The 15,963-nt window shown below is 44.3% G+C and overlaps 1 protein-coding gene across 1 annotated transcript in view; it reads right to left on the bottom strand.

The window, feature by feature from the left end:
- DESI2 (desumoylating isopeptidase 2) overlaps window positions 1-15,963 on the bottom strand; it is a 74,597-nt gene that overhangs the window by 30,952 nt on the left and 27,682 nt on the right. Inside the window, exons 2-3 of the mRNA XM_075862903.1 lie at window positions 8,817-8,889; window positions 5,278-5,371 (exon numbers count right to left, since the gene is read on the bottom strand). Coding sequence (XP_075719018.1) covers window positions 5,278-5,371; window positions 8,817-8,889 — 167 coding nt within the window. The remainder of the gene's footprint in view (window positions 1-5,277; window positions 5,372-8,816; window positions 8,890-15,963) is intronic.

Genomic DNA, 15,963 nt, shown 5'->3' with positions numbered 1-15,963 from the left:
TGACTACTTCCGGCCGCGGCTTCCGGCCATATGTTCAAGGAAGCGAAGGCGCAAGGCATAGGAGCAGAGGCGGCGGAAGGAGCAGGTAATTTATGTTTGTGTATGTGATGTGTGTATTATGTTAGTGTATGTTCGTGTTATACTGTCTGCTGAGCACTGTATCTAATCCTCCTACACTGTGCAGTCGCTCAGAAAATGGCGGCACACAGTGTAGGAGGTTTGAAAATTCAAACCTCTCCTCCTCCTGCCACTAGCCAGAAGAAGGGAGGGGGGACTGTGTGAGGACACTAGAGAGAGTGTGTCCACCCCAAATTTGCAACATAAATCAATGAGGTTGCTTTACCACATTGACCATGCTGCAATTTTGGGAACTGCTCCCTCTAGTGATATAAATTAGAATCTAAGTTATAATATTTCCTGACTAGTGAAAAAATTAACAAATGTGTAATCACTTAAATAATTGTTTAACTAAAAAAAAGATCAAAAAAATTCTAGCGACACATTCCCTTTAAATAGAACCGGTTTGGCAATATGAAGCAGACTAGAAGGTCTCAAAAAGCTGCACATGACGTCCGAGAGTTTCAAATACAGATGCCAAGCAAAGTCATTGAAATCTACCAGCCTGGAAAGGATAAGGCCGTGGGCATACAGAGTTTTTTGGCATGTTTGACGCGGAAACCGCGCCAAAAACACCTGCCATTGATTTCAATGGGAGACAGAGGCATTTTTTTCCCCACGAGCGGAAGAAAAACGCTCGCGGGAAAAAAAGCGTCATACCCTTTCAGGCATTCCAGTCTCTGACCTCCCACTGCCATCAATAGGAGGCAGAGAAAGCGGTTTTCGCTGCGTTTTGCCCGCGGCACTCAATGGCTGCGGCCGAAAAACGTGGCACAAACTGAAGGCAGGTCAAAATCTGCCTCAAAATTCATAATAGAATTTTGAGGCTAATTTTTCTCCCTGCAAGAAACTGTGTGAACAGGGCCTTTGAATGCCATCGCTAAGGCTCTAGGACGCAAATTAGGAAAACGTGGAACTAGGGCTGGGAGATTCAGAAAATGGCGGCACACAGTGTAGGTGGTTTGAAGATTCAAACCCCTCCTTCTCCTGGCACTAGCCAGAATAATGGAGGGGGGATTGTGTGAGGACACTAGAGAGAGTGTCTACCCCAAATTTGCAGCATAAAGCAATAAGGTTGCTTTACCACATTGACCATGCTGCAATTTTGGGAACTGCTCCCTCTAGTGGCCAGCACATGAAAATGTTATAAATTAGAATCTAATTTATAATATTTCCGGACTTGTTAAAAAATTAAAACAATGTGTAATCACTTAAATATTAATGGTTTAACTATAAAAAAATAAAATAATTCTAGAGACACATTCCCTTTAAGGTCAGTGTACACGATTCCACAACAAGACAGACATTGGGCAAAAATGGCATCCATGGGAGAGTTGCAAGGCGCAAACCACTGCTGACCAAAAAGAACAAAGGCTCAAACTCGGCCGGGTAAGTGGGCCACATATAGAAACAAATGGGAAGTTCACGGGCTGCATTACTTTCAAATTTGATACAATTCAAAATTATTGTTAATAAATTGGTTATTTGAACTACTATAACACTATATTACTATAATAATATGCTGCCACAGACGCCTCTGTAGATGCTGCCTCAGACTCCTCAAGTAGATGCTGCCTCAGACTCCTCAAGTAGATGCTGCCTCAGACTCCTCAAGTAGATGCTGCCTCAGACTCCTCAAGTAGATGCTGCCTCAGACTCCTCAAGTAGATGCTGCCTCAGACTCCTCAAGTAGATGCTGCCTCAGACTCCTCAAGTAGATGCTGCCTCAGACTCCTCAAGTAGATGCTGCCTCAGACTCCTCAAGTAGATGCTGCCTCAGACTCCTCAAGTAGATGCTGCCTCAGACTCCTCAAGTAGATGCTGCCTCAGACTCCTCAAGTAGATGCTGCCTCAGACTCCTCAAGTAGATGCTGCCTCAGACTCCTCAAGTAGATGGCTCCATTGGGGCTCCCTCTAGGAGTGGAATCCCCAACCAGAGCACTGCCGTTGCTTTGGCTGGGGATTCCTCTACTGTTGGAGCCCCTGACGTCACTGTCCATACACAGTGATGTCAGGGGATCCTCCTGGGCCGGAATGTGATTTCAGGGGCAACCCCAGAGCCGGAGTCCCGGAGCAGAGCACGTTCATGTGAATAAGGCCTTATAGATGAGTTTGGCTGTCATTTGGGTCTTCTAATTAATTGGGGGAAGTCAGCGATTTATTCCTTAGATGGTGCATGGCTGGATGTGGTGACTCAGGGCCTCCCTCTGCAGGTGGTCCCTACTTTCAAATATTTGGGTATTGTCATTGCTCCTACTCCTGCTGATTTTGTAAGACTGAATCGAACCCCTCTTCTTGGATGGGTTCGTGATAAAACTGCAATATGGAGCAAGCTGCCGTTGTCTCTTGCTGGGCGGGTTCATTTGATTAAGATGTTGATTTTGCCTAAGCTTCTTTATACTTTCCAGCACACCTGGACTCTTGTTCCAAGGTCCATTTTTTCTACATTAGATCGTATATTGACATCTTTTCTTTGAACGGGGTTCAGAGTTAAACTTAGTCTAGAACTGTTGAAGCGCCAAAAAAGAGTTGGGGGTATGGCTCTTCCTAATTTCTATTTGTACTATGTGGCCTCTCAGCTGAGAAATCCGGGTTCCTGGTTGTCGGTGGTGACTCGTGGGGGATGAATGTTTTCTAGGAGGGGTGTGGGACTTGCTCACGTACCTTGAGGGGTAATCTCTAGTGTCAGGACTGAGGTTTACTCCACTGCATCGAGTGGCGAAACAGGTATGGACCGCACTAAAGATTGTTTGGAATAACGGGACCCCTTGTGTCTTGGCCCTTATGGCGTAACCCCATGCTTCGTGAACTGTATCAGCTTGATGGTGCTGAATTCTGGGAGTGACTTGGTATTACCCACCTCACACACTTGATAGAGAAATTTGTGGTTAACCTTTGAACAAATGCAGTTTAAGAATGAAATTTCTCCTCGGTCCTTCTACAGATATTTGCAGCTCCGACAAGCCCTCAATGTGCAATTTCCAGGGTATCCTCATCATACTTTGCAGACACTTGAGATCATTAACCTGTTCTGTACCAATGGCAGATTTGGACGTATGTATTGTGTTTACTCATCTCTGGTGCTGAAAACATGTTCTAAAAGGGTCCCACATACTAGGGCCAGATGGCTGGAGGTTCTCTCTCTCCTCACTGATGATGATTGGGACAATATGTTGTCTTCCCATCTTTTGGTCTCACCTGCTGCTAATAACAGGCTCACACAGTTATATATTACTCATCGTGCTTACCTGACACCGACCCGTCTACACAGAATGGGAGTGATCCCATCTACTGAATGTCTGAGATGTCACCAGGAGGCTGCTGATTTTTGGCATATGATCTGGTCGTGTCCATATATTGCATCCTTTCGGGGGGGGGGGGGGGATTTATCCTATCTTTGTGGGGTGATGGGGGCCCCACTCCATCGGGAACCATTGTTTTGCCTTTTTGGCTTGACTAGTGATGACCCCTACTCATGCCACCAGAAAATGTTTCTCCAAGAAACCTTATTTACGGCCTGTAATGCCATTGCGTTGAGGTGGATGGCGCCTGCAGTGCCTGCTCTGACTTAGTGGAAGTGTTTGATAAATGGTATACTTTCGTATGAAAAAGTTCTTTATCAGAATCGTAAGTGTCCTACGAAATTGGACAAGATCTGGGCCTCCTGGTGTGCTCTTTCTGACACTACTGACTAGGTAATTGTGTAACTGCAAATTGATAACTGTTAATGAGGTGAACTTATTTCTTGTATCTGTAATGTGAAAATATGTCTGAAATGTTAATATGTATAGCGATTTTTTTTGTGCTGATTGTTTGGCGATTTCGCCTAAGTATTTGTATCTAAATCTTATAAATAACACTGAATATAAAAAATTTTTTTTTTCCAAAAACAGAAAACATTTTCAGACAATATAAATACTCATAAAAGGTAAGGCACCCTGTATACAAGCAAAGCATTCAATTATGACAGCAAATATGTAATTTGCTATTTGGAAAAGGTGTGGAAAATTGACAAAAAGTAACAATTTTAACGTCTCCTTGCTATGTATATATCACTGCACTAAAATAGTACAATTACAACGTACAGATGTCCCCAGCCGGTCTTTGCGTACTTTCCAGGAGAGGTGGCGTGCCGTGCATATTGGTCACATGCCGTGCATACTGGATTTTACTCCGACAGCTTAAGACTCTGTTTACATCTGCACTGGGTTTTCGATTACTCCGTTCCATCATAGAAACAAACATTCCTGCTGGATCCATTGCATGAAGGAAACCAACGGTGACATTGATCCATTGATTTTAAAGAGTAATTCATTTACATAAAATTTTTGAAATGTCAGACGTTTTGATCGGGGAGGGGGGGGAATACAGGTGCTAAGAGTCCCACCAATCGCTGAGCCGACTGCCCCTTCCCCTGTAATGGTAGGACTTCAGCTCACCTCGGCTCTGCTCAGAGAGGCAGTGTTAGCTGAAGACCGGCTCATAGGCTTCTTTCATGGGGCAGACATTAACAGCACTGGACGGACCGCATGGACTTACAATGTGGTCAGTCAGGGGTTCTGTCTCTTGAGGGGGATAGCAATGTATACTACATATGGAGTCACTAAAACAAACGTGAATAGAGCCTTAGAAAACAAAACGTTATCAGAGACCTTGTGTAAATTTAAATTATCAAACACACACGCATATTAAAAAGGGAATGGATCATCAGAAAGTTACACATACTATTTGAATCAGGTTATTATAAAAAGAAATATTTTTAAAAAAATTGTGGTTTTTGAAATATTGCCGTTTTACACTGGCCACTAGAGCAGTCACAATAGGCTAGCACTTTTTTGTAGCTCACGTGTTAGTTTTGCTGCATAAGGCGACTTTCACACGGCAGTATTGTGCACCAGTACGCGGAAGGCAAAACTAGGAGGAGTGGAACCTACACAGAAGAAAAATAAAAAGATTTGCTCCTCTTTCATGTATTGGACCCACTCCTAGTTTTGGCTTCCAAATACGGCCGTGTGAAAGCAGCCTAAACCGGGAAGCTTAAAACAAATGCCAAAGTGCACGAATCTTGCATTTGGGATTGTGCATGAAATTTGCTGTAGTATTGCCTTGTTCCATAATCAATTCCAAAACACAAAAAAGATCATTTTACTTTCTACTTACTTAAACTTAAATGTGTCTCCAAGTTCTGAAGAATCTCCAGGCGAGATTTCAAAAACACCCGAGAATGGATATGGGTGACCACCATAAGCAAATTCTGAAGGGACAATAAAAAGGTTTATTATTAATGCCTCATCCCACAATTTTTATTTTTTACAAATAGGGATTCATATAAAACGTTTTTCTTGTTTGAAGGACAATCTAATTGATTTACATTATTTTAAATAACTATAATCATGGGCGTAATATATTCGGTCGAGAAATATTAATTCCAAATTGGACCCTCAGCGGGTCTTACTAAACATGGTGACACTCTAGGACTGGGGTGGCGGAACATCCGGCACGCGGGCCATATAACGCCGCTGTGAGTCTGCCCTACTCATTCACTCGGACGGAGCAAAGTATGGCGGTGTCAGTGGCTGTCTGAGTGAGGTCGGTGCGTGCCCGCCCAAGTGTGGATCAGTCCGGTCACCTGACCTGAGTCAGTGACCGGACTGGTCCACTCCCGGGCAGGCAGTGGCGTAGCTATAGGGGGTTGCAACTGCGACCGGGGCCCGTTGCCACAGAGCGCTGACCACGCTGGTCCTGCTTCCAACTGAATCTGCGTCCGCAGTTGGGTTCAGCATTCACTGTGCCGCGAACGGCTCGGCGCAAGCACTCACAGTGCAGAGGAGGAGAAGAAGGATCTCCGCCACCTGTCGTGGGAACGGGGATAGTTACTTGTTATTTTTCTATTAGGTGCATAAATAAGGGGGCCTTATACTGGGTATGGGAGGAGAGCTCATATGGTAGCTGCTGGGGGGGGGGCAATATACTGTGGGGGGGGGAATATACTGTGGGGGGGCATTCATGGGGTCTGTTGGGCAAGGCAGCTGGGAATGGACGCACGCAGGGGTCTGGTAGTGATGGGGAGGGGTAGGGGAAGTTATGGAAACAGCGTAGCTCAGCGAGCTACGTGGTTTTCTTCTTCATGGTTGGAAATCAGCCACAAAACAGGAGGTAGAACAGGGTTTAGGGTGCCCCGTTCTAAAAGATAGGTGCGCGTACCCAGAGGTGTGACCTGCAGCTGACATTTATGACCTATCCGCGGGATAGGTCATAAATGTCCCTGATAGAAAAACCCTTTTAAGTAAGTTGGAACAACTCACTGCTGCGAGTTCTTTTCAAAACTTACCATTGTTAAGCGTCGACTGTGCTCTAGACTGACCGACGCAGTAGTAACGTCATCAATACCAGCTAACATCACACACCTCACCCAAGAGAAGCAGTTCCAGACATCACATTAGGGGTGTTATTTAATTGTTTGACCAAATATAGCAGGCTCATTTTTAAGTTGTTAATTTTGTATGGCCCGCAAATGAGGTTATAAATATCCAAATGGCCCTTTGCAGAAAAAAAATAAAAAAAAGGTACCCCACCCCTGCTCTAGGACCTATGTATCCCCACCCTGGTTGAGAGGGATGAATGGAGGCATAGGGATTACTACAAGAAAGACTAGTGTACTGCAAGGTTTGTTCTATAAAAAAAAAAAAAAAAAAAAAAAAAAAAAAAAAAAAAAAAAACATAATATTTAATAGTCTAGTTCAACTAAGTGCAATAAACAAACCAGACTTTACTCACCGGTTAGATTCCTTGTTGCTCTAGGGCCGATGCTCCCTTGGTCTGTGCTTACTTTTCCTGCAGCGATAACGTGTTGTGAATCCACGTGAACGCTGCAGCCAATCAACGACCTCAGCGGTGATGCTGGAATGTACAGCGTGTGCCCGCTGATGCCAGTGATTGGCATGTCATCACTTAAGGAAAATTTAACGAAGACTGGCAGGGTTCATTGGAGCAGCAGGGAATTTAGCAGGTGAATACGGTTTGGTCTGTTATTTTAGGACATTTCCTGAAGCTACTTTTCCGACAACCCCTTTAAAGTCTTTCCATAATCATCCACATATCAACAATGATACATGAATTCAGTTTTTTCAGAAAACTTGTCCCTTAAAAAAAAAAACACCACCACATACACGTGTTGAAATATTCCTGTATTTAGAGCGGTCTTTGAGAATATCTTCTGGTACTGCCTCACCAATTCCTATCCATGTACTCTGGCAGGTCAGTGCTTTCATAGGTACACTTAGGGAGTACAAGAAGTGTTGTCATAGGGACACAGGCAAAGCTCCTTAACAGATAACCTGATATTGTAAATTTTGCCAAGGAGCTTTAGAATAAATCTTCTCAGAATTCATCTTAAGGCTGGGCTCCCTTAGCATAAACGCAGCGGAACTGCCGCAACTAAATTCTGTGCAGAAAATCTGCAGCATTTACAGTTAAACTAAACTCAACCACATGTTGCGGAAAACAATCTGATGTAAAAACGTCCACAACTTATTTTTTTTAATCCGCAGCATGTCAATTTACTACCCATCGATGTCAAATTGAAGGTAGAACAGCGACAAAATAGCAAATGTTGCTTTTTTTGTGGCAGAAACGCTGCCATTCCGCCACAAAAAAAAAAACAAAAAACACCACTAAAGAAAGACTATACTGTCATAGCGACAGCTTCTTTTCTTCCCATCTGAGGAGCTGGTCACAGCAGGGACAGTAGATGGCTTTAAAAAAGGGTTAGATAATTTCCTAGAACAAAAAAGTATTAGCTCCTATGTGTAGAAATTTTTCCTTCCCTTTTCCCTTCCCTTGGTTGAACTTGATGGACATGTGTCTTTTTTCAGCCGTACTAACTATGTAACTATGTAACTATGTTCTGCGAGCTGCCCTAACGTTTCATCCCATATGACTGCTGCAGCATCACGGGAGGCTGGACTGCACAGAGAACAGAGCCCGGGGGGGGGGGGAAGTGTCGGCTTTTTTTTTTGTCCACATCAGAGATTCCGCCGAAATTTTGCATCACAATTTGGTGCATTTTTTTTCAGCCAGAAACCCCTGCTGGTTCTAGGTCAAATATGCTGCATACTGATAAGCAGCATATCCGACCTGTGGGAACATAGCCCTAAGCGGATTAAAAAAAAAAAAAAAAAAAAAAAAAAATTTGACAGGCCCAATGTGCATATTAATCTCTATAATAACAGTGGTGGGAATTAGGCAAGTGCGTGAAAAAGCATGAGTGGTTAACTTCAACAAAAAATGCTTGTACAACATTCCCTCACAATAATCCGCCATAGATTACTGCAACTTCATCCTCTGTGGCCTCCCCTCCAATCCCATCCCATCCGAACTTTCAAAAGCAACCTAGAAAACCCACCTCTCCACAACAGCTTACAATGACCCTGTGCACACTACAACTCTATAAGCAGCTTCTACCCTCATCTAAGTCTGGGCCCGTCCTTATGATTGAGCTTATAGTACTTGATGGTTTTTATCATTTATGCTAGTTGTGTATTTAAAGCCCTGTGGATTTTTTATGTACAGCGCCCTGGAAGCTAATGGCGCTATAAAATAAAACCATTACTGTATTAACATTAGAAGTGGGGTGAAGGGGAACATCAATCTAAATGATTATAGCAAAATTTAGATTTAGGTCTTTAAAAAGGACATACCTCTACCATATACCTGAATACCAGAGTGGAAGACACCAATTCCCAGGGATGCCGTGTACTCGTTGATCCAATACTAAAAAAGGAAAAAAATAAAGATAAATGGGAGGTTTATTTTCTCAAGTGATGAAATGCGCCAAAGAAAATTACTGTAACTACAGTTCACACATGTAAGCACTGACATTTAATATACAGTAACTATATTGATGCATTTACTAGAATTCTTTCCCATGACAGCCAGGAAGGGGTTCCCGCAAACCGCAGTACAATTACGTTGCATGGGTGGCACAGGCTCAGATGCTGACCTGCGGGTTTCAGCTGTATATTACAGCTGACTCCCCGCAGTAACCGCCAGGATTGGAGCTAGCTCAGATCGATCAGATTATCCCCTTAGATGCCGCAGTCTATTAGAAGCCCATCAGCACCACTGCTACCAGATCACGGGGGTGCAGATTGTTGCTATGGCAACCGGAGGACTAACAATGGCCTTCAGCTCTGCTAAGTGTGGAAGCCCAGCTTCCCATCAGTGTAAAACTGCCAGTTGTAATACATTTCACTACCTATTAGTGGGAGTTCACACGGAGTTTTTTTTACTAGTTTGACGCGGAAACCACGTCAGAAAACGTGGCAAAAACGGCCGAAATGCCTCCCATTTATTTCAATGGGAGGCGGAGGAGTTTTTTTCCCGTGAGCGGAAAAACAATCTTGCGGGAAAAAGGGAAATGCCCCACCTTCGGTCGTTTACGCCTCTGACCTCCCATTGACAGGAATGGGAGGCCGAAAAAGCGTATTTCGCTGTGTTTCTTGCCCACGGCGCTCAATGGCTGCGGGCGAAAAATGGCGTGCAGGCAGAGCAAAATCTGCCTCAAAATTTCAAATGGAATTTTGAGGCAGGTTTTCCTCCTGCAAAAAACTCAGTGTGAACCCAGCCTTAGCATAGCCATCAGGGGTTTAGGCCTTCAAGTCCCCTAGAGAGACTTCAACACACACAATCAGGAAAGTAAACAAACAAAAAAAAAAAAAACACACCTAAGGGTATGTGCACACACACTAATTACGTCCGTAATTGACGGACGTATTTCGGCCGCAAGTCCCGGACCGAACACAGTGCAAGGAGCCGGGCTCCTAGCATCATACTTATGTACGACGCTAGGAGTCCCTGCCTTGCTGCAGGACAACTTTCCCGTAGTATAATCATGTTTACAGTACGGGACAGTTGTCCTGCAGCGAGGCAGGGACTCCTAGCATCGTACATAAGTATGATGCTAGGAGCCCGGCTCCTTGCACTGTGTTCGGTCCGGTACTTGCGGCCGAAATACGTCCGTAAATTACGGACGTAATTAGTGTGTGTGCACATACCCTAATTGGTATTGCAGTGTCCGTAACGACTTGAACGATACAACTATTATTTTAATTAATCCTGCACAGTGTACCATAAAAAAAAAATTAATTATAAAAAACAATTCCAGAATTGCTGTTTTTTGGTCACATCTTCTCCCACAAAAATGGAATAGTGTGATCAAATTATGTAGGAGATCGGGCATTTATAATCTGGGGACAGAGCCTCTTTAATTATCTACTTTTCTTTTTAGCCCAGTAGCCATGCTTATCCCCCCTGGCTTCTCTACTTGGAGTCTGAAAGATTACTGCCAAGTAGGGATGCACGATGCATCGAAACTTCGATACGGTTTCGATACTCTGCATCCCCAAATGGTTTCATACCGCTATTTCATGTACTTCGATACGGAGCTGCCCGGCTGCACAGCTCAGTATTGTAACACATGAATGTATGAGAGCGGGGCTGCGTGTGTGTGATACAGCCATTGCCCCGCTCCAGAGTCCTGACAAGTGCGTGCCGTCATGATGATGAGATGCGGCCAGTGCTGCACTAATGAGCGGCGGCACTGAAGACAGATCATGGCGGGCGCACTGCAAAACACCCCCATGTTCTGTCTTCAGTGCCTGAACCGCCGCTCATTAGTGCAGCGCCGGCCGCATCTCCTTATGCTAACTGCACGCGCACTTACTGTCAGGAGCGGGGCAATGGTTGTATTACACAGCCGGAGCCCCGCTGTATAACCGCGGAGATCAGAGAAACCTCTCATCTCTGCCGCTATTCTCCTGAATGCTGCGATCAAAGCTGACCGAGCATTCAGGGGAAAATGAGAAGGGGGGGGGGGGGGATGCCCCTGGATCGCGTGTCAGGGAATTCCTGTGACGCGATCGAGGGCCATACCATATATGGCCAGACAGCCCAGGGTCTATTGAAGGACCCCAGGGCTGTTTTACCATATTTCCTTTTAGGGAATACTTGGGTATGTTCTAACAACTGCCTGTGTACTATACATAAGGCTAATGTACTGGCATATATCGGATATATGCCAGTACATTAAAGTTTAAAACTAAAAACAAAGTAATGTTAAATAAAAAAAACCCACACAAACCTTTTTTACAATAAACATTAAAATAAGTCTCAATACATAAAATACACACATATTCGGTATTGGCGCGGCCGTAATAACCTGCACAACAATTTTATTGCGTCATTTATGAAGTGTATGCTGTAAAAAAATAAAAACGGCTTTCACTTATTAATGTAAGGCATGAGGTGTGATGATGAATTTAACCTCCATGTGCCTCACATTAATAGTAATTAACCCCATCATGTACCTTACACATTAACCCATTATGACTGAGAAACATAATGGGGTTAATTACTATTAATGGGAGGCACAATTCATCATCACACCTCAAATCACAAAACGGAATCGAAATCGCAATACTACACACAGTATCGGTATCGAAGTCCAAATTCTGGTATCGTGACATCCCTACTGCCAAGTATCAAATTCCATCACAGATTTTGAAAGACGGCAGGAGGAGAATCATTGTTGACTAGCTGTAGCCCTTTCAATAAAATCAATAGATACTGTAGATGTTGCTATGAAAAGTATTTACATATGATTCCACAAAACAACAATGTTTTTTATGGTAGCATGATCAAAACCAAACAATTTTATTGTTGACATTTCCCTGAATTTATACTGGCCAATTGACGTTATGGTAGCCCATAAATAGCAAATCATGATAATTGGCCAAACGGTACGCATTATTAAAGCACGTAAGTGTGTAACAAAAAAATGTGGACAAAAAAAAAAAAAAAAAAGGAAGATCTTAGGCCTCATTCACACGACCGTAGCCATGTGCACGGCCGTGATTTTCAGGTCGGCCGGGGGCAGAGTGTCACTTGCAAGCCGCCTGCAAATTGCAGGCTGTGCACATGGCAGCGGCCATTATTTGCTACGAGCCTGGACCACAGAACACGGCTGTAATAAGACATGCCCGTTCTTTCTGCGGTCCGGGCTACTGGGCCATGCACGGACCGTGGAAACCACAGTCGTGTGCGTGGCCCCATAGGAATGAATTCTCCCGTGGATTTTCGGCGGAATTGCGGCCGCAAAAGCACGTTCGTGTGCATGGGGCCTCAAGATCAGTGGCTTTATGGTAAACACTTCTGTCTGGAGTTACAATGATAAATAGCAAACATGCCACAATAAATTTATCTCAAAGTGGAAAGCACCAGCTCATTAGCATGAATTTCAATAGAAAACAAAGTGTGTTATTTTATGTATATGGGGTAATAAAACTTTAATGGCCACTTTAACTGCACTTTCCTGTGGGACAAGTCACGTTACTGTAGAGGCCCTGAAACATACATACACTATCTATATATATCTATACATACACAATTATTTTTTTCTATTATGGACAAAGGTATTGCTACATCTACATGAGCTTTTTAGGACATTCCAGAGGCATTAACATAGAGTTGGTCCTCCCCTTTGCAGGTAAAACAGTTTCTACTCCTCAGGGAAGGCTTTCCATATGATTTTTGAGTGCGTCAGAGAATTTGTAGCCTTTTATCCAGAAGAGCATTTGTGAGGTGAGACACGGATGTTGGACTAGAGGGCCTGGCTCACAATCTCTGTTCTAGTTCATCCCAAAAGGGGAGAGATGGAGTTGGTCAGATGTGCAGGCCAGTCATGTTCTTCTACACCAAACTCACCCAACCATGTCTTTATGGACCCTGCTTTGTGCACCGGGCAGAGTCCCCAAACTGTTCCCACAAAATTGGACGCATACAATTGTCCAAAATGTCTTGGTATGCTGAAGGTGTGTTAGGATTTCACTTCATTGGAACTAAGGGGCCAAGAGCAATACCTGAAAAACCACCCCTATGCCATTTTTCCCTGCTCCACCAAACTTTACAGTTGGCACAATGCAGTCAGGCAGGGAACAGTCTCATGGCATTTGCCCAGACTCATTCATCAGACTGCCAGATAGAGAAGGGCGATTTGTCACTCCACAGGACACATTTCCACTGCTCCGGAGTCCAGTGGCGGCAGCTTTACACCACTCCATCCGACGCTTGGCATTGTACTTGGTGACGTAAGGCTTGCATGCAGCTGGTCGGCCAAGGAAACCCATGCCACGAAGCTCCCGATGCACAGTATTTGTGCGGATGTTAATGCCAGAGGTTTGGAACTCTGCAGTTATGGAGTCAGCGGAGCATTGGCGCCTTTTATACATTATGCGCCTTAGCTCTCGTCCACTGCTCTGTAACCTTAGGTAGTCGGCCACAAAGTGTCAGAGTAGCTTTGGCTGCTAAATGCTTCTACAATCAACTGTGAGTGGTTATTATTGTGAATATCTATGGTGGAAGAATCTCACAAAACTGACTTGTTGCAATGGTGGCATTCTATTACAGTGCCACGCTGGAATTCAGTGAGCTCTTTAGAATGACCCATTCTTTCACAAATGTTTATAAAGGCAGACTGCATGGCTAGGTGCTGGATTTTATACACCTGCAGCAATGGGACTGAATGAGACACCTGAATTCAATAAATATTTTCTACTACTAGGCACACAAGGTGATCATTGACCAACCACGCTGCCATTACAAATTGCTGCTTATGTCATACGTATGCATGCGTTTCCGTTTGCTAGTAAAACATTCCCATTAAAAGGGTTTTAGATTAGCTGCCTATTAGTCATGTACACAGATGAGCACTAAGAGTGGGCCTGCAGTATAATACAACAGGTTAGTTTTATGACCACTGCTCCTTGATAAGGATTCTCTAGTGACAGTGATAGCCTCAGCCTTTGGATGCAAAATTAACGATCCAGACTTCATCCAAAGACTGAAAAATATCGATATACAAATCCTCCTGGAAACATGGACTAGGACAGAGAATGAGTCCCTGGTGCCCACTGGATACAGGGAAATCTCTGTCCCCGCCCTGAAAAATAAACACATCAAGCAGGGTCGGTGTTCAGGAGGAATATTAGTCTGGTACAAGGAGGAGCTCCATGAGCAGATCAAAGCCGTGAAGCGAGGAGACAGCCACATCTGGATAAGAATAGGCAGCTCCATCCTCACCTCTCAGTCTGACATGTATCTCTGCGCAACGTACATCGCACCGCCAGAGTCCCCGTACTCCAACCCAGACAGCTTTGAGATTATACAAAGGGAAGCCGCCCATTTCCAGACCCTGGGCAGCGTTCTCATCTACGGAGACCTCAATGCAAGAACGGGGAGAGATAAAGACTACCTGACCAATGATGGAAACATCTTCATCTTTGGAGCAGAGGCCGACTGTCATAACTCCCTACAGAAAGAGAGAAACAGCTATGACAGCACCGTCAACAAAAGCGGGAAAAAACTACTGAATCTATGTCGAAGCTTAGGACTCCACATACTGAATGGCCGCACCAAGGGAGACTCTTTAGGAAGGTATACACTAAACTCCCATGTAGGCAGCAGTGTAGTAGACTATGCCATCACGGACATGGACCCCGCAAACATTGGCGCACTCATAGTCACTCCACAAACGCACCTGTCAGATCACAACCAATTACTTCTATACATCAAATCCACAACCAAACCATCTGCACAAAAACCACATCAAACCGGCCTCTTCAACCTGCCCCCATCTTATAAATGGTCCAAAACGTCAACTATAAAATATAAAGAGACAATGAACAGACCAGAAGTGCAGGAGATGCTTCACAACCTCTACAACAAGGTGTATGAGACAAGCCCAGGAGGGGTCAATCAGGCCGTAAATGACCTCAATAATATATTCTATACCATGGCAGAGAAGTCTGACCTGAAAAGATGTGACTACAAGAGGCCACAAGAAATACATCCTAACGGTTGGTTTGACCGTGAGTGCAAAGAAGTACGGAAGACCCTAAGAAATGCCTCAAATAAGAAGCACCGAGACCCAAACAACACCGGTCTGAAGGAGGCCTACAGCAACATACAGAGGCAATACAAGACCATCCTCCGAAAGAAAAAACAAAGGCACATCTCCACCAAACTTACCCAACTCCAAGATGCCCTCCATGACAACTCGTTCTGGGAATTATGGAAACACATGGGCAAAAATTGCAAGAAAAACAACCTTCATATTCAAAATGGCAACATCTGGCTCCAATATTTCAGGGACCTCTACAAAGATATCCCGAAAGAAGAACAAAGCCAAGAACAAAAACAAATAATATCAAAATTGAAGGCGATGGAGGAAACACTTAAAGATTCTCAAAACCCCCTGGATACACCAATAACACTGCAAGAAGTAACAGAGAGAACCTCAGACATAAGGTGTAAAAAATCCAGCGGCCTAGACAGAATCTCACCAGAAATGATAAAACACAGCCCGCCAGAAATACAGGCCGCAATAGTCAAACTATTTAATATAGTGCTGAGTGCCGGCTACTTCCCGCAAATCTGGAACCAAGGCCTTATAACACCAATCCACAAGAGTGGGGACAGGTACGACCCGGCCAACTACCGAGGGATATGTGTCAGCAGCAACCTGGGGAAACTGTTCAGCAGCATCCTGAATAAGAGAATCCTCAGCTTCCTCTCCCAGCACAATGTCCTCCACCAAAGCCAAGCTGGGTTCATGCCAAACCACCGCACCACTGACCACATCTACACCCTGCGCAGCCTCATCAAGAGCCACGTCCACAATACAAAGCATGGGAAGATTTACGCCTGTTTTGTGGACTTTAAGAAGGCCTTTGACTCAGTGTGGCACCCGGGCCTATTCCTGAAACTGCTGGAGAGCGGAATAGGAGGTAA

Source organism: Rhinoderma darwinii, chromosome 4, assembly GCF_050947455.1.
Source record: "Rhinoderma darwinii isolate aRhiDar2 chromosome 4, aRhiDar2.hap1, whole genome shotgun sequence".
In the NCBI taxonomy this organism is placed as follows: domain Eukaryota; kingdom Metazoa; phylum Chordata; class Amphibia; order Anura; family Rhinodermatidae; genus Rhinoderma; species Rhinoderma darwinii.
This window is presented reverse-complemented; position numbering and strand designations above follow the sequence as displayed.